Source organism: Gekko japonicus, unplaced genomic scaffold, assembly GCF_001447785.1.
Source record: "Gekko japonicus isolate JY-2015 unplaced genomic scaffold, Gekko_japonicus_V1.1 scaffold16, whole genome shotgun sequence".
NCBI lineage: Eukaryota > Metazoa > Chordata > Lepidosauria > Squamata > Gekkonidae > Gekko > Gekko japonicus.
Genome location: NW_015169777.1, coordinates 2,264,963 through 2,288,420, shown reverse-complemented (window position 1 = coordinate 2,288,420; position 23,458 = coordinate 2,264,963). Strand labels below are relative to the sequence as shown.

General features: G+C 41.2%; 1 protein-coding gene across 2 annotated transcripts in view; it reads left to right on the top strand.

Moving 5' to 3' along the window:
• Positions 1-6,013: 6,013 nt before the first annotated feature.
• LOC107115093 (15 kDa selenoprotein) overlaps positions 6,014-23,458 on the top strand; it is a 35,597-nt gene continuing 18,152 nt past the window's right edge. Inside the window, exons 1-2 of one of the 2 annotated variants that reach the window (XM_015416705.1) lie at positions 6,014-6,299; positions 8,451-8,618. In XM_015416705.1, coding sequence (XP_015272191.1) covers positions 6,231-6,299; positions 8,451-8,618 — 237 coding nt within the window. In that variant the 5' untranslated portion in view covers positions 6,014-6,230. The remainder of the gene's footprint in view (positions 6,300-8,450; positions 8,619-23,458) is intronic. The other variant, XM_015416704.1, reaches the window with a different exon arrangement.

Sequence of the window (23,458 nt, the reverse complement as noted above, 5' to 3'; positions counted from 1 at the left end):
GGAAAGAGCCAGAGAGAGCACGCCAGAGAGATAAAAGAGAGAGAGAGATGAAGTCCCATGGCACTGGGAGAGATCCCCCTTTCCAGTTCTAACAGATGGGGGGGAAGAAAACTAACAGCACAGCTTGCATTCTTTATTAGCAGAAGGGAGCAAGAGTACCTTAAAGACTCACAAAATTTGAGGCAGGGCATGAGCTTTCTTGAGTCACTGCTCACTTCTTCAGATACAGTAGAATATGAGTCCACCTGTCCATATATCTTGGAGAGTGGAGTGATTTCAGACACCAAATGACAATAGCTGACATTGGTAATAAGAGAAGAAACCTAGGTCTCAGTTCAGTCCAGGAGGATGCATTGTCTTGAGCATCATGATCAGTTGCAATTCAGCAGTCTCTAATCTTCCTCTGAAATTCCTTTGTAAGAGAACTGCTACTCTTATGTCAGCAACTGAATGTCCTGGAAGGTTAAAATGTTCCCTCATTAGTTTTTGAATGTTGTGGTTTCTACTATAAGTAGAAAGAGTAAGAGTCCAGTAGCACCTTAAAGACTACCAACATTTGTGGTAGGGTGAGTCACTGCTCATTTCTTCAAACTTATTTCCATTTATTCTTTGCATCCTCCTGGACTGAATCCTCCTGTACCAAGTTGAGACCTAGGTTTCCTGTCTCATTACGAGTGCTGATATCTCCACACCTACTACCCCTCTGCATATCACAACTGATCCAATCAAGCCTGCTATTGCTATTAGGCATCTGAAATCATCTTTATAAAAGTTATATCTCTGGTACCTCGTGTTACATTTTATGGCACACACAGCCCAGCCTGACAAAGTGACATTTACGTCAGATCTGGCCCTCATAACAAATGAGTTTGATGCCTCTGCTCTATGCCTTTGTCTCTTGCCACCTTTATTTGACTTAGTTCTTCAAACACCCTATTCAAAAATAGTTCGGGGAAGGAGTACCTATCCTACATCTTGTACAGCGAAAGCAGACACAAAGAACGGGTTCAGCTTCACTGGAATTTTATCATCTTCCTCTGGTAAACCTTTTCACTGTTTTGTCATCCAACAGTCAGTAACTAAAATGAGTCTCTGAATATTTCAGCTTTTAACAAATGCTCTTTTAATAGAAGTGTCTAAAGAACACAAATGAAACTGGGAATGCAAAGGAGGCAACATTATGAAAATATCAAGCAACAACTTCTATATATAATAAATCACTGACTCAAGATGGACTGAATTATCTATATGCAAGGAATACTGCCATCTCAATTTACAAAGGAGGGTAGATTTTGCTTCTGACTTTATGCCACTTAGTCCACATTATTCAAACCAGAATGAAGATCTTGTTCTATGCATAAAAGTAATTCTTGCTAGCGTGTCAAACCACATAATACTGTATATAAGAAAGCATCCAGAGAGAATATGTTCTATCAGCAGTTTCTCATCAAGATTCTGTTTTTGGCTGTCAAAGCTGAAGTCATGCAGTTGTGTGTCACAGCAGAAGTCAAACAGCCATTCTTGTTCCATTTAAAATTAAAAACAAAAAGGGCACAATTTCATCATGCTAAGATTTACATGTAACAGCATACATAGTCTTCAGCTACATAATTATTTTAATAAAGCCTGGTTTAGAAAAACTAAAAATGCCTGGTATGCTAAAATACATATTGGCATTAATTTACTTCATTCACACTCAGCCCAACTGGGACCCATCATTCTTTTCACCTCCTATCCTGTGAGGTAAGTTAAATTAAAAGTGGGTGACCGGCCTGAACTCACCCAACAGGCTTTCATGGCAGAGGGGGAATTTGAACCTGGGTCTACCAGATCCAAGTTCAACATTCTAACCACTACACCTAAGTGGCTCTTAACACAACAGAACAGTATAAGAAGACAATTCTGTTAATTTCTATTACATGTAAGTTCACAATATTTCTAAAATATATGTAAAAATTCAGCAAGATTTCAATGACAGTATAAAGCCCTTTATTTACAGGGATGGTTGTTACCACTATTTCTTTAGCTAACTACAGTCATATAAAATTGCCCTGAGGTAGGGTAATCAACCACTGATTTTTTAAAATTATATTTAAACCAGCTTTTAAATCTAAAATCAGATTTCATTTTTTGTGCTACAAGTTAATCTGAAAAAAATAAACATGCTTTAAAAGAAATCAGCATTTAATACATACATATTAAAGCCTAAAATTCTATTAACTTGAATCCACAACCCTGTAGGAAATTAAGTAGGATTTAAGACTGTTTTTTAATATCACCCCCACCCTTTTTGGCATTAACTCACTCCACATATCACATCTGCACCGCGGGATGAAACTACATCACACAGGCCTCTCACCACATTGCCAGGATCCAATGAGATACCACCACAGATTTCTTGATGGCTCCCAACTGGCATGATTCGTTTTTTTTACTCTCCCTCTAACCAAGCTCTGCAATGTGTACATTTTTAAATGAATATTACTCTACTCTATACCATCCTATGAAAATCCATTCTGCCCAGGAAATTGCTTCTGGAAAGTTATGTACAAGTGAGTAATCTTACTTATAGTTCTTGCTTGCATATAGAGAGGCCAAACAGGAACATGGTAATTTTGTGAATGCAACCCTTCCACATCTCTAACTATACAGTTATATAGTGCAAGAAAGACATGAGTTGCATTATCAAAAATTATTTTAATTGTTAATGGCAGTCAAATAGAACATACATTTGTTCAGGAATGCATGAAGACATGAAAAACAGCCCTCCCTCAGAATTACCCACTTCCATCATTCCTTCAAATAATATAACTGGAAAACCTAATTGAAGTCTGTCTTCTGTGATAACAAACCATAATCTAAACTCAATACACCAGGTATGTCCAACAGGTAGACTGCGATCTACCAGTAGATCACGGAGGGATCAGAGGTAGATCACCCGCCACACTTGGTCTCCTGGTATAAAATAAAATATATATATGGTATCAGAATGATCTAATTTCTGTGCACTGAGGACAAGCAAGTCCTAGGTTACAAACTGAACTCTCCAATGCAAGAACAAGATGCATTTCTTCCTTTAGGAGGTGCTATTGTCAGAAGAAAATAAAAAGGTTTCAGTTTTGTTTTTACATGTGTGTGGGTATTGTTTGTAATAATTGTTTGGATACACTATATTTTTAATATGCTAGTTGTGATAATTTCATGCCCAGTAAAAATGTCCATAGTCATATTTTATGTTCCTAAAGTAACATAATGACTTTCAATCTAGAAAAGACAAAAGAAATGCTAATGTAGCATTTTTTTCAAGTTTTCCAAAAAATTCCGTTTTCCCCCGAAAAAAACTGGAAAAACCCAGGGTTTTTTTCCGAGCTTCAAAATTTCCAGAAATTTTACATCTCTAGGTGGAACCCAACTTTAGTGGGTTAAAATCTAATTTGAAACTAATTTGAAACTTTATTTTCATGGTGGTAGATCACCGGCACTTTTGGCCGGAAAAAATAGATCACTACCTGTTCGAAGTTGGACATGCCTGCAATACACCATTTTCTAAAGCAAAGATACATACATTGTTTTGATCCTCAACATTCAGATATGCAAAACAAGCCTATATGAAAAGTGAGACTTTTTTCAAACTCCTTTGACTCCCTTATTGCATTGTGCTAATGCTCACACTTGGAGATGCATCCCCCCTCATAAATCTGGCAACCATTAGAAGCAGCAGACAAGATAAAAATGCTGTTCCCAGCCTTTCAAGAAACAGATACAAAAAAAAAGTTTATAAAAGAAAAATGAGAAATAAAACTTACCACAAGCAAAAGATCTCATTTTGCACAAAGATAGACACATCTACATCTAAGGACACAAGTTAAGCCTTGGGTAGTTCACAGGATAACACGTCTTTTGTGTTTTTCCCACACATTAAAGAACAAAAAGAACATACAGCTATCCAGTTTTCCTCCAGGGAGGAATCACATTCAGCAGAGTCACATGGGGATAATCAGATCCCCCCCCCCCAGTGCTTCATGAGTACAGTGCAGAAAAAGAAAAGCAGGTTCTACTCCTCTAAAATTCACACAAACAAGCAAAAGAATCAGAGCAGTTTCTTAAAATTAGAAGAGCATTAAATGGATGAGCCCTATTACTAACAGAACTGCCTAAATATTCATTCAGACACAAGGCTCCAAAAACTCTTACATTATTCTTTGCCACACAACATACACCGATAGGACTATCTAAATAACATCACCTGCTGGGCAAAGTATTCAGTTTTTAAAAAATGAACAACAAATGCCCCCTTACCCACTAATGTGCATTAACAACACCAATTAAACAAAATAAGTCAAAGCAAAGTTAACCCTTAGCAACCACTCTGTAAAATACTGGGCAAAGGATTACCCAAACACTTTTGGAACCATGTTACTTTCAGATCTTTTATGCAAAGTATGTGATTATGCATACAATGACAACAAAAAGATTCATACCTTAATACACGTTATGTATATAAACACAAATACTGGCAACTAATTGTAAACTTCTTTCAGTAAAAGAAAGCTCTTCCAACTGCAGTCCACTATGATCATTTAGCTGTCATTCTTGAGACGTTTCACAGAAGACGGAAAGCTTTGGACTGGCTTCAGACCTGAGTGCTCCCCTGTCTCCGGCTGCGCAGCACAGGCCAAGTGCTTACAGTTAGCACTGAAATTAATTTTGTTCTTTCACAGCGGAGATATATTTTGCTGGAAACACATTAATCCCACCAGAACCGATACAAACACACACATGAGCACTCTGATCCGTTTCATAACCCAACAAACTAGAGCCACCGCAGGTGCCCCGGAGCACCTGACAATTCCTTCTGTATAGTAGCCCACCACACCATATTGATTTATATAATTTGCAAAGACAGGCAAGGGCTGGTTTTCTGCTGTTTTGCCTGTCAGTGCTAGAGACGGGTTCAGGTATATGCTCTCCCTCCCCACCCTCCCTTCCCCGCGATGGCCCTCTCTGTTGTGTCTCCCCGCTCTCGCACTTCAGTTCTGCAGTAAATTCAAGGGGCCACGCACACCTACCCCCCCTCAAAAAAAGCAAGAAGAATCGAGGTGACCCCGGCTCCCTCGCTCACGCGCTGTTAACGCCTCTCCTTGCTACCTGGCTTCTCCACCATCACTCCACCAGGTTGGCCACAAACACGCACGCCTGCTACTCACCAAGCTTCCCGCGGGACTCCTCCAGTTTCTGGATCTGGTTCTCTAGGAAAAGGACAGACACCCCGAACGCCACCACCGCCAAGAGCTGCAACTTAGGCGGCAGCATAATCCGAAGCAGCCCCATCGGCAGCAGCTGCTGCCGCCGCTGCCTGAGCGCCGCCCGTCTGGTCGCACGTCCGCCCGGGGATCGGGGGGGCCCCCGGGGGGGGGGGGGGGGGGCTCAGCCAGCGGGCGGAGGAACGCGCGGAGGCTCGGCGGCTCTCACATTCCTTGGGCGACCTCGCAGCAGCACTTCAGCCTCCTCTCTTTAGCCGCCAACACGCCACCCAGCCTCCCTCAACGGTCACAGGCGCACGCGCTCCCCCCCCGCCTAGCCGCCCGTCTGCGTGTGCTGCTCAGCAACCAAACGCCCGGGCGCACTTACGCCCACTACCTCTACCATTGACCAGCCGGGACGCAGGCTCCGCCCAAATAGCCTCCCCCCATTGGCTTCGCGTCTCTTCATTTCTCGTTTCCGTTGGCTAGACGTCCCTTCAGCCCACCCACACACGCTTCCGCACGTAAACTGAAGGAGCCGTGCCGATGCTCCTCCCCGACACGTTGTGTTCAGATTGGACAAGCTTATCCCAAGGTTTGTCCACCTTTCTATAGGGCATTGGGTGCTCGTGTTGCCAAGAGCCGCTATTCCTCGCAAATTGATTGGACAAGCCCCTTGTCTGTCTTTGCAAGCCGGTCAACTTTTACGTAGACAAGGCAAGAATAGGCCCTCGCTGTGGCGTTTTAGTGATGCCTGAATAAAGGAGGAGTTGACGGGTCTTGAAGAGCGGATGAAACGTCTCCTAGTGAAAAAACGAAGGGCGTTCTTAATTAAAATTCTGTCCGGGTTCTGTTTCAGGGTGATAGGGGGGACTGAAAAAAATTGTTTTATGTCACTCGAATCAGGCGACTTCTTAGTCACCTGATCGGCATGGGGGTGGCTGTCAATCGCTTGCCCGTGGGGCCGGCGAAAGCATAAGTGCCAACATGGCGGGGAAGAAAGGAGTAATGGATCGGGGGCACTATTGGGTGTGGTTGCTGGCGACTTTACAAGCGGTAAGGGACACGTTAAGGGGGGAGGGGGGTTGGAGTTGTGAACTTCTGTGTGGGAACTTGGGGCTGTGTGGAGAGGCCGAACCACTGCTTTTGTCTCTAGCCCTGCCTGTTTTGAGTTCTCACTGTGCAATCCAGTATGTACTTATTTGGGAGTAAGCCCCACTGAACACTGTAGCATTTACTCTGAAGTCAATGTGCACAGGAGTAGGCTGTGATAAGGGCAGTCAACTAGCAAGATACATGCAATCAAGAGAAATGTGACTATGAGCAGAAAGGCCTATTAAATATTCACGATGAAGTAATAGACATTTAATTGGAATGACCGGACATCAGGAGCTGTTTACCATGGTGTGCAAATAGGTGATGAACATGGTCTATTTGTGAAGAGTGCTTTTACCGATAATGCATTTTTATTCAGCAATTTAGTTTATATTATGTATTAAGGCGAAGGTATTGTGATAGAATTTACAATTTGGAGGCATTCTCTCAATGCTTTTTAGTGTTAAGAAACTGATAATTTGTGGACCTGTCCAAAGAGAGTGTAATCTTAGTTTGTTCTATGTATGTGCTGTTGATTAAAAGAAACAGTAATGAAAAGCAAAATAAAGTTATTAATGGCTTTATTTACTTCTGTTTTTAACTGGCCACCATTCATAGTTTTTTGCTCCTTATCTCTGAGAAGAATTTACTATGTATATGATAGATATATAATCATCCCTGACCTGAATAACCCCAGGTCAGCCTGATTTCCTCAGATCTTGGAATCTAAAGAGGGTTGCCACTAGTTAATATTTAGAAGAGAGACCACTAAGGAATACCAGGGTCATGACTGAGAGGCAGGCAATGGCCAACCACCTCCGAACCAGTGTTCCCTCTAAGCTGAGTTGGTGTGAGCCAGCTCACAGAATTTTCGCCTCCAGCTCACAGATTTTTGTCTTAGCTCAGGGGAGGATGACTCCAGAGCAAGCTAATTGATGCGGCAGCCAAATCATTTGCTCACCACTTTCATGCCAGCAGCTCACAAAGTAGAAATGTTGCTCACAAGACTCCACGGCTTAGAGGGAACATTGCTCCGAACATCTTGAAAACCCCATGGAGTGGCCATAAGTCAGCTGTGGCCTGATGACAAAACTAATTGGGGCTATAGGACTTGTTATGATACTATGTAAAAATTTAAAAGAATGTCACAAACCAGAACACAGTGGCAGCATCGCAAAACTGTCTGTCTCCTGCATAATGTACATGACTGTAAGCAAAAGACTGCATTTTCCTTTTCCAATGTTATTTCAGTGTGTGGCATTGTTTTTCTTCTTTAACTATTAAAATATGAAACTCTTGTTGAGGTTTATAGTGAGCATTTGAGTATAAGTAAGTTTTAGTATGATTTTTATTATTTATATATCTGTTTTGAAAAACAATATTTTGAAGGACCTATGTGAGAGACTGGCATCCTTATCCCATGCTTCAAATAGCAAGAGCTCCGTTCTAAGACCTTAGTGGTCCAGTTCTGAAACCTACAACTTGCATGAGGTCTCATTCATTCCTTTTGGTTTAGGTCCTATAAGAATAAGTAAAAACAATAAAAGTATGAAACAAATCAAACTCATAGAATAGCAAAAATAAGCAGTAAGATAGCAATCAGTATCAATGTGATTGTAATCACGGTTAAATTCTTCTAAATTCATCAAGGTCAATGGGCATTGAAGGGTGTAGCTCTGTTTAGGATTGTGCTGTAAGTCAGAAGAAGTAAAATTCCACCATCGAAAGCCTTGCTGAGTAAAAAAAATTCAACTGGTGCCTCATAGAACCGCCTGGGGAGGATAAAGCAACACTGCTGAAAAGGCCCTCTCCTTGGAGGGTGCCATCCCCAATTAAGAAGGCAAAAGGCATGCTAAGGAAAGCCTGTGAAGACAATATTAATGGTTGGGCAGGTTGATGTGGTAGAAAACAATCTTTCATGTACCTGGTCCCAAATGGGTTAAAGATATACAAAATGTATATTCCTCATCAAGTTGCATTGTGGGAAATTGATGTGGGAAATGCAGCCTCTTAAAGATCTGAATTTTCACAAATAACATTTGTTGCACTTAAGTAATGCATAGTTATGGATTCTTGTTTTTAAGTGACTAATGGCATATCATTTTATTTTAGGTATCTGTATATGGAACAGAGTTATCATCAGAGGCATGCAGAGAGTTGGGCTTTTCCAGTAACTTGCTATGCAGTTCTTGTGACCTGCTTAGCCAGTTTGGTTTAAGTGAGCTAGATCCATTTTGTAGGAAGTGTTGCCAAGAAGAAGCTCAGCCTGAAGCTAAAAAGGTACGTTTGATAATGACATCATGCCTACCTCAGTTAATTTAAAGTTGACCAAGAACATAAGAAGTAAGGTTACCTGGCCCAGAGTTCTTTCCTAAAAGTTCGAAATGTTATTAAATCAGGTTTACAAAGAATGTTGACATTGTTCTGCTCCTTGAGCTAGTTTTATTGGCATTTCTAGTACTGGTAATCCCCCCTCCCCCCAGTTCTTGATGTGTCTGCCTCATACATTTTGATTTAAGAGATTTGAGAAGTAAGATTAAACAATGAGGGAAAGCTTTTTTTAAACAAGGCAATCAGTTTCATTAAAATAGAAAGTGTTATGAGCTTCAGGACAGACAGTGTGATGGTTTTAGTAGTATGTATTGTACCATGTCTGCATCACACAAGATGGAGATTTGAGGAGTAGTTGCTTTTGTCTTGCATTTTTTTGTTTCAAAATGCTGTACATTAGGCAAAGTGGTCATTCCTTTTTGTTTGAAATCATATGTTTGTTAGAGCACTCACTGGCCCCAGTCAAGAAATGATTATGTGCAGTGCCACAAGACCACCCAAGATAATGATCAGGGATGCTCACTCCCATCCATATTTAAGCACAGGTGAAAAAAAATCACTGCTATCTGATTCACACAGGCCCCGGTCACACGGGCCGGATATCGCGGGGGGGGGGAGGCAGTTTGATCTGCGATTACGTGATCAGACACGCTGGCGGCACACCACGGGTCCTTCCCTCCGCGCCGGCGGGTGAACGAGGGACTGGAGGGGAATGCTGCGCGCCGGCGCCATCACACCACGGGAGTCTGGAGGCAGCCCATGGCAAACGTTTACTAGTACTTTGGAGGTACTACTTTTTTAACGTGCATTTTCGGCGGTAAGCCACTGGTGTGCTCCACTTCCCAGATGTTGGGGTGTGATTGCGCCCGGATAATCCGCCCACCATCCGTGTCGCTCCTGTGGCAACTTTGCCGTGTGACCGGGGCCATAGTGCATCAGATAATTCTAATAATCTAAACATGTATTGCAGTGTACACATGGATATGTTTTTGGTCTGCACACAACATTTAGTTCCGTAAATAAACCATTCTTCACAGCAGGTACAATGGTTGAAATGACTTACCTGCCACAGTAGTATTTGCTTTTAGTCTTAAATGCATTCAACAGTAAACTGCTTTCTCAGTAAGTTAGAAAATCAAAGGAGGTAGTTTTATTTTTTGCAAACCATATTTTCATTTTGTAGTTATCCGTAACTTGTGCTCATGCACTGTTTTACGTTGGGTGATTCCTGCTACCGTTTTGTTGTCAAGATGAGAATCAAGTCTATTCTGTTGTGTGAAGAAATGGGAGTACAAGAGTACCTAAATATAGACTGAATGTAGCTACCAGTTGTAGTACACTGCTGACTGTGGATTCTTGGTTACAGTGTATGGTATTTTGTGGTTCTGAGCAGTTTGAAAGGAAACTGGCAAAATCTACATGTTTTGGGAGAACTATGAGGCTTGCAGGATATACAGCTCTGGAATCTTTAGAAACATTGAGGTTACTAAATGTGCTTTAGCTTCTTAGATGGTATGTTGTAAGCTGTAAATTTAGGATGTGTATTGAATTTGCATGGATGTGGCTATTCAGAACAAGAGCTAACTTCATTCCATATACCACAATATCAGACCAAATACTATTGGTTTCTGTGGCTGGGTATATCGAGTATTTGAAACCAGTTTTGAAAGGAGAAGATTAATGTTGCTTTTCAGCATGGCTACCTTATTACTTTAGATAACTTTTATGAGTATCATATGATCATAGTAGCCAACAGGGCACAACAATTGTTGTCATATCTGTTTGTAAATAAGAATGTCAGCATTTGGATCAATAAAATGCCAAATTGCTTGGGGGGAGAAATACTGGGGGTTGAATCTTTGCCTTCCCCATCTTTACAATGTATAGAGGGTAGAATACATGCCTTGCACTCAAGCTGTATGAAATCTCTGGTAGCAGAAGACAACACAGATGCTACTCTTCGCTCACTGGAGCAGAGAAGTAAATGGTCGTAAAGAGGGAATTGGGCTTTGAGAATGCTTGTACTCTGAGCCTAATTTTCCTTTCCTACCACAAATTTATTCTAGATGTAAAGTGCAGCTGCCTCTTCACCAGCCAAAAGGACTCTAAGCAGGCTATGAATTGCCCGTAGAACAAGTGTTCCCTTGGAGTGCAGTGTCCAGTACCACAGTGGCAAAGCAGAATAGGGAGGGGAAATGGGCTAATTTGCATTTTTCACCCTTTAGTTGCCACAGTAATGATTCCCCATAAATCTACATATGTCCCCACTTTTAGTTATCATAATTAATAGATGTCTGATGAAATATAAGCAACATTAACTTATTCAGATGTGAATGGGGTTTTTCTCCATTGTTTTGCCCTTGAGAATCACTTTAGCTTTGTACAAGACTAACCTTCTATTTTTAGTAGATGAGTTCTCAATATTCATTATGTGGAGCGTACCCTCTGGGTATTCCTGTTGATTCAGAGAAAGTCTTCAATCAAGTGCCCTTAAATTGTATGCTCAGTGTTTCCAAAATTCTGCTTCTGGGAACAGAATTTGTTATCTTGAACTTATTTGTAAAGACTTCAGGGTTGCATTACTTACCAATAGAAGCTTCTCTGAATGTTTTATCTTGAAAGAGACCTAAACTAGAACTGTCAGCCATCTTCATTATGTAGACAATTGAATTCTGGCAGGTTTTATCAGGCAGACATCCCCTAGGTAACCAAAAGGAAGATTGGCATTTGCAGGTGATCTTGTACAACTTTAATCCAAATATCATCACTTATTTTATTTCCGGATGTAGTCCAGTTTCGGTAATGTTCTGAATAATAATTAGTCCAGGTTAATAATACTTAACCACATAGTAGTTTCCCATAAAATTTAGTGTGGTTTGTGGAAATGATAATACATTTCGGTTCTTTAAAAATAATAAAGATAGCAGGCGGTTCCATGCCTCATTTAATGAAAATCTATTTAATGAAAATAGAATATTTTCAGTAAAATATGGCATGGGGAGGGGTTGTAGTCAGTGTTCCCGCCTAAGCTGAGCTGCTGTGCACCTAGCCACAGGTTTTGGCCCCTTGGCTCACAGATTTGGCCCCTTGGTGCACGACAGAGCGTGAGCCAGGCATGGGGCAGGCAAAGGCAGTGAGCTTGCCGCTTTCCTTCCCAGCCTTTGGGTGAGTAGCGTGAGAGCCAATCAGTGGGGAGGGCCAGAGGGAGAAGGGGACAGACTCAGCCTAGCTGCGAGACGGGACAGGAGGAGGAGTCTCCTTGTCGCACTCTATTGTGTATTTGCTCGCCTCCACCGGTGGTGGTGGGCTCTGGAGGGAGGGGTGGGGGACGCATTGGGGAAGAGGGGGAGAGACAGCCTTCAGCAGGGTCTGGCTCTGGTACCTGTTGTCTGTGGCCCCAGAGGAAGACCACAGCCTCCCCTCTGGCCTGCCTCCACCTCCATTCCCAAGGCAAAAGAAGAAAAAAGGGGTCAGGGAGAAGAGAAGAGAATTTGGGGTTGTCAATGCTGCATCCTCACCTTGGAATCGTCTAGCGCAATATTAGATGAGTCTACTCAGAAGTAAGCTGTACTAACCTCAAGGGTGCTTATTTCCAGTTCAGCGCATTTAGGATTGTGCCCTAAATCCTCCAGAGCAAAAGTCCTCTGATGTAGACTCCTCTGATGTACATCCTATGATGTAAAAAGCAAGCTGGGCATCAAAGCTTTTTTAAAAATAATAACAACATCAGGAGCTGCCCAAAAGTGAGCAGAGCTGAAGCATGGCTCGCCAGCTCGGAGATGCAGTACAGCCAGCTGGGGGGCCAGGCCAGATGGCAGTGGCTCCTGAGGTGAGTGTGCTGTTGGGGGGGGTGAGTCTCTCCACCCCCACCCCCCAGAAGCCCTGGAAGGCCTAGCAAATAGAGACGGAGGAGGGGAGATCTGCTGCTGCAGTTGATGCCAGGGAAAGGGAGGGCAGGGCAGGGATGCTATCTCCTCCAGCCCCAAGGAGGCCTGCGAGAACCCCAGAAGCCCTCCCACTGTTGCCCCCGAAGCACCAAAGAGGCATCAGAGGCAAAAATGAGATTGGAAATTGCCACCAAATGTTTCATCCTGTTGTCCTTAATAAGTAGAGGGGCATATTAGGAAATGCTGGAAGAATAGGTAGGTGGGGAGTAGTAAAGAAGGTGGCTACTGAAATGTAGCTACGAGAAAAGCATTCCTTATAGGAAGACTGTTAATCAGACCAGGATAGTGGGAGATTAAGAGTGCATTTGACTCTTTCTGACTCCTGTGCCCTTCTTGGTCTATCTTTTCTCCTAAATCTATGGACTGCACTGTTGAAGAATGTTTTAAAACAAATCACGTTTGACTTGGAAGAGGCCTCATTAAATGCTAATTCAATAAACTTGATGATATGAGGTCAGGGTAGACAGGGCAGGCATCAAGAGAGTAACAAGCATAATTAACGCATTTACAAATTGGATAAGAAAGTGGATATTTGTTAAATAGAGCATTGTTTCCTCACTATCACTAAAATGGATTTTGCTGCTTATATGGGTAGCATTCTGTTATATATATTCACACACATGCTTTTGTGGCAGCTAAAGGCTATTGTTTAAGTATTATAGCATTTAGTAACATGAGCTTACTGTACTTTCTGAACTATACAACAACTGTGGCTGCCTACAGGGACCTCAGCAATGACTGATCAGTCTCTTCAGCCTGCTCCTGGAAGAAACACAGCAGTTCATCACTCATTACTTATCATCTCTGAGCCTGCCTAGACACCATCACCTCCCATGACTGCCATTCTTGTTAAAAGATCTTTTTTCATATTTTACTCCCCCGCCCCCCAATCCAGAAAGCTGAAGAACATGTTTGGCCCTGGTAACTACCTTGCTTAACTATCGGATCCTCTTCCTGTGGCACCTCAAAAAATGGCATCATGGTTGAGGGCTGGGATATGAGGGACGGTTCCCCTGAGCAGAGTCTCAGCTTCCTCACTTTGCCTAGGTTTAAAAAAAATTAAACTCTGAATGAATAAAGGTGTAAAAATCAGAATAGCCCTGAGAGAGCTGTTTTGTGAAATGTTGGTTGGGATTGTATTCAAGAAATTAAACTTAGTTCACGGTGTAATTCTGAGATCTTTGACCCAGGGAAAGAAGTCCTACAGAATATCCTGTCAACCTCAGATGAGCTAGAGAGCCATGCTTAACTCTCATACTTCATTTGTGCAGACACAGTGTAATTTGTATAACAGTTGCACAGACATGGAAAGCACTAGGACGCAGCTGGTGTGCATGGTATTCTACTTCTGTGATTCCACTCGTACCCTGGTATGATCCTTAGGATGTTCTCAAGATGCTCCTTCACTAATTGGTTGTACTATGCCATTTGTCCAGAAATTACTTCTTCTGAGAGAAATTAAAACCTGAGTTAGTCCAGGGGCAAGTAGCTTTTTCATTACTTAAATCTACAGTGGGGGGGAATGTTTCTCTGTCATGTTGAAAATTTCTTCTTTTCGCAGTCATAAAGGCTTTAAATAAGTAATAATGTTTATGCAGTTACTCAGGAAAGAAATCTCTTTACAAAAAAGAAGTTAGGCAAGAAAAACATAGTCCAGATTTTTTTTGTTTGGTTTTTAAACAAATGCTAAGACTCCTGTGATTCCAGCAGTAAATTAACAATGCAGTCCAATGCAGTTTCTTCATTCTAAATCCATTGTAGTCAGTGGGCTTACATGGGGGTGAGCTGCATTAGTCTGTATTGTTAGTAACAAATCCAAAAGAAGAGCTGAATGCCTACCCTAGCAAGATTTATAATTCTCTGTGGAATTTTTCTTTCTCCAGCTCAGCCTTAACTACATTGAGCTTCTCTTTGACTATCATTGTTGTTGTTCTCATTTAAAGCCTAGTGTTTCTTCCATGCATATTGATGTTGTTGATTCCAATAATGCAGAATAAGGCTTCAGATGCACCTCATGGATCCAGGGAAAGGAAGCTGTTTTGTTAGTTAGAAACTGTAACACTAAAGCATTCTCTTTCTGTGTACATAAGCACCTATAGGTTTCTAGATTAAATTCTTGCACAAAAGGCTTAAACTAAATGTCAGTTGATTTTTACTTTTAAGTTATGATTTGCCTGCTCTGCATACAGAAGACAGAAATCCAATGAGTGGGTACAGTAGACTGGTCCAGATTATTCTTCCTTATCCCCTTCTTGCCATTTGTCCAACAGCAGCCAACAGAGCACTCTCACACTGGGAATATGGAGCAGTTTAGGCCTGCATGTGGGGCTACACTTAACCACAAACAAGAGTGCCTCCCATGGAGCAGCTGTGTCACATGATGTATCCCAAGAAGGCATGTGCCATCAAGCACCATCATCTGACTGGGCCATCACTCTATGGTATAGCATCTGCTTGGTACACAGAAGGTCCCAGTTTCAGTCTCTGGCATCTTCAGTTAAGAATGTATCAGATAGTAGGTGATATGAAAGACCACTGCCTGAAACCTGAAGAGCCTCTACTAGTTTGAGTAGACAATACTGACTTTGACGGACCAGTGGTGTAAGGCAGCCTTATGTGTGCCTGTGTGAAGGGCTGAGAGCAAACAGGAAGGAAAGAGAACAAATGACCCAAGCCGGCATGTTCCGTCCCTTCATGATTCTCTCTACTTTGGTTACTCACTTAAATTTTTCTGCCTGTAGAGCTTCCATGTTCTGTTCTCTTCACATGGAGAGAATAGACTGAGGCTATAATGTTTAGTTTTCCTTGCAAAAAATCCTCAGATTACATTTCTAAGCAATTGAAAAAATACTTAGCACTTGTACAGAACTTTCAGTGTTCAAACCACTTCACGCACATTATCTTTTTTGTAGTCCTTACAACAGTCATGTACAATAAGCCATCATCACAGGTAGAGGGATATATCAGAAAGAGAGGCTTGTCTGATAGTGTTCATTACAGACACGTGATTTGATCCAGGGATCTCCCAAACCACATTTCATTTTCTTAGCTGACAGCAGGCCCTTAATGTAAAATTAGCACCCCTGTCCTAAGTGTGTGCTTGGAAGGAAGTCATACTCAGTTAACTGGGATTGCAGTCCTAAAACTGCATCTGAGTGTTATTTGTGTATACTGTTATTGACAGTGTTGAAGCTTTCAGTAGTAAATCTTTGAAAAATGAAAAATTAAGTCCTTTAACAGCATGGATAGATAGACTGAAAAGACTACATTTAGTAAACAATTTTTTGTCTGTGATATGAGCAAAGATGCTTAAATGGAAATGTGATAGTGCAATGATAGGAATATTCAAAACCAGGTTTAGGTCAGTAATAATTTATATTATATCTTATTATCCTAATAAATCGACAATTATCCTGACAATTCAGAATAAATGTTATTTTATGTTGGTATAGCAAATTTACTTATCTGTTTACTTTGTTTACATCCCACCTTTCTCCCCAATGTAAAGCCAAAGTGGCTTGTGTAATTCTTTTCTCCTTCATTTTATTCTCACAAAACCCTATGAGGTAGGTTAGGATCAGAGTATGTGACTAGCTCACAGTCACTCAGTGAGCTTTCATGGCAAAGTGGGGTCCAAACCTGGGTCTCCCAGATCCTGGTCCAGTACTCTAACCATCACACTATATTCACCCACTGTGTATCAGTCGAAAGAAGATCATCATGCAGTAGTGCTCTTCCACATGTTTGTCACTTATTGGATCAGGAATTGTGGACATAAAAGATGCACACGTCAATGACTGTCAGAATACACATTCAACTATTCATCTAAGCACAGATGTCATCCACCAACACTGCACTGCTTTTAGGAAAATGAGGGTGTGAATGCACATTTAAATGTGCATCAAGAGCCATATTCTAGTCACGCTCATATACCATTTTTATGCACAAGTAGAGCTGGATCAGGGAACTGGATTTCTGATACTGCTCTAACTAGTAAGTTTTCCTTTGAAGTTAATGAGGACAAGATTTCATTCTCTGTACTGGGGAAACAGATTGCAGAGCTTTCTTTCCTGTGCAATTGCTGCTTGCAACAAGCAGAATATTTCGACAACAGTAAAGAATCGTCCTAATGCTGGTGAATTTGCACCAAACAATGCACTTGACTGCTTTCAGTGTCCACTCATTCTGTATCCAATTTCAGGCTAATTCTGACGCCTGCTTTTACAGCATTACTTTAGACAGCTGCACATTGTAAGCCTCAGCTTCTCCAGCACAGAATGATGCTAGTGTGTGAAACACGAAAGGATGAAATGGAGGCGAAGGTAACTGTGCATGAAATTGTAGCAGCAGAAGAAATTGCCAACATTTTGCAGTTGCTGAAAATAGCTGCACTTAAGAGTGTCTGTTGTATGCTTGCATCTTAATTGTATCAAAGAAGCATGTGTCCTTGATTTCAGGTAAATATAATATTTAAGAGGAGCGGGATGCTCTTGGTGTTTGGTTATGGATTGTACCATATTTGTGGATAAAAATCCATAGTGCTCCTTGATTTCTACAGTCCCCCAAAGCAATTTTAACCGGCCTATTGGGTAGTACTGTCAATAACATGTTATATTTACTCAAGGGTTGCCACTTTATATAAAAAAACAAAACAGCTTGCAGTACTTCCCCTGAAAATTTGGGGGGGGGGGTGTCTTACAAGTGAACAACATTTTATTGTGTCTGTTATAGGTTGTTGTCAGTGCTGCCTTCATGGATGGTAACAAGGAGCTCTGGGGCCTTGCTCTGAGTGCTTTGTGGGCTCAAGCAGATCACTCAGACCATTTGCTGTACCAGGAAATTGGAAACCCGTGCAGTTAAGGATAAGATTGACCCCAAGAGATATAGACCTGTCAGTCTTTTGGTTGTGACCTCCAGATTTCATAGCAGCTTCATTTTGAATAAACTAGAGGAATTGGTGGAAGCTAACAGAGTTGTTTTAGATGTAGACATGTTTCCAAAGAGACCACAGCACAATCGCTATGATTTAGTACAATTGATTCATAAGTATGTTAATAGAAGCTAGTTTATGTAGCCTTTATTCATTTATCTTCCATTGGATGTCTCTGAAATGAGCTTTTTAAAAAAAATTAAAAGGTTGTATATTCTAATCTTCCTATCAAAGAAGGAGGACTGTAATGAATCAGTTACAGAAGTAGAACAGATAGGACAGGGTGTTAAGCAAGGGTACCTACTGGCTCTTTTCCATTTTGTCCATGAGCTGTTACAAGCTTTTTTCCCCACCATCAACCAGGCACCAAAACATTCTGGTATTATTATGTGCAGATGACATCCTACCGGTTTAATTGATCCTCATGGGTTATATGGGAAAGATGTGGATTTGATCAAAATTACACATCTCTCCAAATGGCATGGGGTTCTAAAAATGATCTATATAAGAATTTCCCCCCCTCAGGTAGGATTTTACATTTGTAGAATGACTCTGTTTTAGTGCCACTTAACGAAATTTGACGGAAGTATAGAATGAGGCAGCTATCTGTTGCATAGTGCAGGGGCTTCTGACCTTGTTGAGCTTGTGACACTTTCAGAATGTTGAGAAGTGGTGGTGAGTGCCACAGAAAATGGCTGTAAGCACCAGGACAAAACACAAAATGGCTGCCATTAGGGGAATGGTGGGGTTATAAAAGCTATAAATGGAAGGAGGGAGAGGGTTGAATAGTGCCTGCAGGTGTCATAAAAATGTTCAGACCTGCACATTAAGACAGATTTGTGTTTCTTCCTTTGCATTTCTTAAAAAAGGGCCACCCCACATGATGGGTTGCTGATTCCCCCAAAATAATCTTTTAGTTGTTGAGGGTGAATTCTTGCCCATATATACCAATTAAAAGATGTGTAGTTCAATAGAGTCAGACTGGGATCTAAGAAACCCAACTTCAAATCCCTGCTCAGGCATGAAGGGCAACGTGCGTGTGTGTGTGTGTGTGTGTGTGTGTGTGTGTGTGTGTGTGTGTGTGTGTGTGTGAGAGAGAGAGATAGAGAGAGAGAGAGAGAGAGAGAGAGAGAGAGAGAGAGAGAATGAACACAAACCTGCCCTACCTCCATACAGATGTTGTTGAATGATGGCTAGAAAAAAATTGAGGAGAAGCTTCTTGGAGGAAGGGCAGAATAAAAATGTAAGGGATTAAAGTAGGGAAGAGGGATATATGCAGGCAGGCAGATTTACCAATCTGGAAGATTATGTAGATTTACAAGCAGACTGAGCAAAGAGCAAAGCCTGATCCTTTCTCTCAGCATCTGGCAGAGTGAAATCCAAACAGGTACATACTATTCTGCTGTAGAAAAGAAATATATAAGAAAAAGCTGTCACAATATGTAGATTCAGCCATCATTCTGTAGACATTTTTGAAGTAATAGGAAGCATTTTAATTTAAGCTTGGACAAAGATTTAAAGATGCAGTTTAGTGCCTATCAGTGTTGGTTGACGCTTGTCAGGATAGTCTGCTCTACAATAGACTTGGATAAATGTGGAATCAGTGCAACAGGCAAAGGCAAAAAAAAAGCTAGATTTGGCAGGCTGAAGCTGTAACATTGGTAGTTTTCCAACCATGGCTCCACTTAGGTCAGGATTGACCAGAGCTCTGTAGGTGTAGTTAGGCTTGTGCACTAGGACTCTGCTTTCCAATGCTAATCTTCTCTACACCTCCTGAGCTTCCCCGTAAATTCACAGCCACAGGAAGTGGTGGCGGCTACAAGCATGGACAGCTTCAAGAGGGAATTAGATAAGCATATGGAGCAGAAGTCCATCAGTGGCTATTAGCCACAAGGTATAGATAGGAACTCTCAGACTGGGGCAAGTGATGCTCTGTATTCTTGGTGCTTGGGGGGGGGGGCAACAGTGGGAGGGCTTCTAGTGTCCTGGTCCCACTGCTGGACCTCCTGATGGCACCTGGTATTTTTGGCCACTGTGTGACAGAGTGTTGGACTAGATGGGCCATTGGCCTGATCCAACATTGGCTTCTCTTATGCTCTTATAAGGCTAGAAAGTCCCAAAAAGGGATACCCATTGAAATTCAAGGATCTGCCACCAGAAGGAAGCTGTGCTTCTGAGCTCAGAGTGATGTCTCAACTTGTGCCTGGCAGTGTTTGGGTCCTATGCAATGTTCAATACAAATACAACATATACCATGTCTATAAGTTGTTACCCTTATACTTTAGCGATCATTTGCACTCACATACCACTGTCAATAGCATAGTAAAATGTCTGTCAAGAAATTTGGTTTCACGATGTACTTCCCGTCACTTCCATTGCAAATATAAAAATGCAATCTCACCTTTTCACCCTTCTACTGTTTAATGCATATCAATACATAAGTTGAAAATTGCTTGCTTTTGGCACTTTTGCTAATGTGTTGCTTATAGTTTATTTTGAACATTGGTATATTTTGGTGTATAAATGGAAAACGTTTTTGCTGTCTTAATCACTCACATTTTAGACAAATAATTTTAATGTTTTGTAACTTTTAAAAGGGGACATGAAGCACTGGTTGTTTATAAATATTGACCTTTTGTGTGTGTGTGTGCTTTAGTCAGTGGTCAAGTAAGTTTGATGTCTTTATTCAGCTTGGTTTCCATGCTTCAGGGGGTGCCTGAAGCAAAAGCAGCTATGCTTAGAACTGTGAGATTTGTTAGTTAATTCAGTTCTGTGGACCAAGGCTCCACATATTACAGAAGGGCTTAAGGAAACTGGAGCACAGTTTGAGAAACGCTTCACTGTTAGTGCTTCACTGTTAGTGAAGGAGCCCTCAGTTTTCTGTCCCTTCCATTGCAGATACAATAAGCAAGAAAAATATAGGTGGTGCTGTGCAAATAGAAGGTTCCTGATTTCTTAGTCAAGGTTAAGACATTAAGAGCAGCATTCCACGTACTCATTCCCTTCCTCCTTCCCATGATGACGTATTTTTACTCAAGCTACACTAACCATGTTTAGCTTCAAGTTCACCACGATTTTGCCCTAGGAGGATGCTTTCTCTAAGTAGCATATGCCTTTGGATAAACACCATTGCTAATTTAACTAATCGTCTGTGATGTCAGAGAATATTTAGATTTATGTTGACTTTTGTGTAAAAATGGTTGTGTGTTCTGATGCTGGATTGAGGTGTGATATATATCTAACACAGCAACTTAAAAGATTTTATCATTCAAATTTATCCCATGTCAGAGTTTGGTAATGGATTACTTTAGACAGTAAAACAGTACCTATGGAATGTTAGTGTGATTCAGTCAATGAACCCTTGAAGTACACCCAGATTCAGTATCAGAATATCAGCTCGTGCTCTTTAGACTCTCCTATCACTTGTGTTTTCTCTTGGGCCTACGGCAGCTGTCAAAGCAAATGTTATGTGTCTTTTTGTAGTCCATTCTATTGCTGGCCATCAACTGCTGTAGAATTAGTGAAGTGTCTTTTTAACACCCAAATTTTGATTTCTCCACATATCCTGATTATTATTCATCAGACTTTTTATCATGTGGGAACTATATTTACAAGTCTTTGAACCTTCTGTCAATCCTAAACCCATAACAATATAGTTTTGTAAATTAATTCCAAGCTTGTATTGTTAAATTACATTAATAACTTCTAATAGACTACAATAATAAAGATATATTCTGATCTGAGCATCTCCCCCCCCCCCGCTTGTGTCAGGGATCCAAATAAGGGTAGGGTGTGGCTTTCTCCAACAGTTCTTGCTGCCAAAATCAACCTACTTTTAAGGCTGAATAGAAGGTGCTGCAGCAGCAGCAAAAGCAAAGAACAAGAGTTCCAGTTGAGAGTGTTTTCCCTTGTGTATGTGGTTCTTCTCTGAATCTTGTACATGTTGTTTTGTCATTATTTTAATATATTGCTCAGTGCTTCCTATGGTGCTTTGAAAATATCTCTGTTTGCTTGTTGCAGATTTAAGAATGAAAAAATAGCAGTATTCACTAACATCTCCACGTGTGAACCTCCTTCCCTTCAGTTCTTCCACATGCATATAATGGGCCGCTACCATTAATTCTCTGGTTTGTTTTTGTAATGCAGTGACAATGACAACTGCTAGAGTCCCTCTGTAGCATTGCAGTTGGGGAATGAGCATACAGTGTGTTCTCTTGTTTCTTCTCCTAGACTGGGATAGTGGCAGCACTTCTGTCTGTCACTTTGTTGTGTATGGTTCTCGTCTCTTTGACAGTAGAATCTTATGAGCCGCGGGGGGGGGGGGGATCCTTTCCTCAGGTAACCAGACAAGTTAGGGCCACTATGGGAAAGGAAGAACATAGTATCAGAGAACTTGGAAGGCTAGTAGTGCAGGTATGATGAGTGCTAACATAACCAAGGCATATAAGGGAACAGATTACCACCCATCCAACTTAATGCACCAGTGCAAATATGTCACTGTAAGAAAATAATTTTTACAATAAATTTATAAATCCACTTTTCCAGTAACTGCTCATTTTTTAAAAAAAAAAAACCCCTGTTTTGTGTAACAGTGAGATAAGAGAGGTGGAAATATTTTAACAGCATGGATTTTAGAGAATAACTTTATCTGTCTTGCCTTGCAGAGTCTCCAGTTCAGAGGAACTGATAATAGAATGCATTTAGTGCTTTGGGCTAATTTTTTCTTTGAGTGACCTGATTTTACTTCATTTTAAAGTCTGTTTCATTCTGTTACACTAATTAAAATGCAGCTGTCAGCTTTCTGACTCTTATTTTTAGTTCTTTGCAGCCTTTATGTCTCTGGGCTTCTGCCAGAGGCTCTGTCAAAGAAGTAGTAATTGTTCATTGGGCCAGATTCTCATCCTATTCATGACAGTGTCAATTGAGGGTGATTCTTTAACCAGGTTTTTTCCAGTTGGTGTATTTTGAGTACGAATGGAACTTTGAAATCTTCCTAAGTTTCATAGCACATTACCAGAGTAACCATTTCTGAAAAATAGCATTGCTTAAGCTTTTTTTTTTTACTGCTTCCAAAAGTTATATGCATAAGCAGGATGGAGATGAGAAGGAGAGGTCACCTTCTTTCCGTCGGTAGATAATAGGACCTGGTCCATGCTGAACTGTGGGAGGGGGAAGAATGTTCCACACACATTTTAACTGTATAGCGTTGAATAACATTTCTTGACTAGTGAGGTAGATCTTGCTAGAGAGCTGAAGACAAACAATCCTGGCTTCTCTCTGCCCACTTGGGTATTGGATACAGCATGCCAGTGTAAGTCATCTGTGTATATGCAGTGACCTTCCATTTTGCATAAGCTTTTTATTATCATCATTAATTGGAATTCCTATCACATGATCTTCAAAGTATCAGCTTGGATCCAGTGAAGAGGACCTTGCTTGCCACTACACAAAATGCTGTCTCTTGGGGACAGAGGACCCATAGGAACAGCATGGGATTCGGAGGTGTGTAGCACGACGGGAATCAGCAAAATTAAACTCCTCCCATTAGCAAAGATCCTTCACAGGATCCAAACCATTTGTTGGTCCAGTGCAACTTAGTGCATTCTATTTTTGCTTCCTCAAGCATGCCCTTCCCCCAAGAACAGAAATGGTGGCTCCCTTGGTACTGTGCTGTCTCATTTTAGCAGTTTGCCTTTTTTGTGTGAGAGGAGACTGATGTATGATTGAATTAAGAGCTTGGATAACAAAACTGACAATGAAAATAGCAAGAGGACTCTGTAATAGATTGTTTCTGAAATGGGAAAGTGCTTATGACTACAGGCCATCTGCCTTAAATTATAGGGGCATTTGGTAAGCAAACAGAGGTCTGGGGCATAATGCAGCCAAAGTTAAACACCTTTAACTTCCATTGA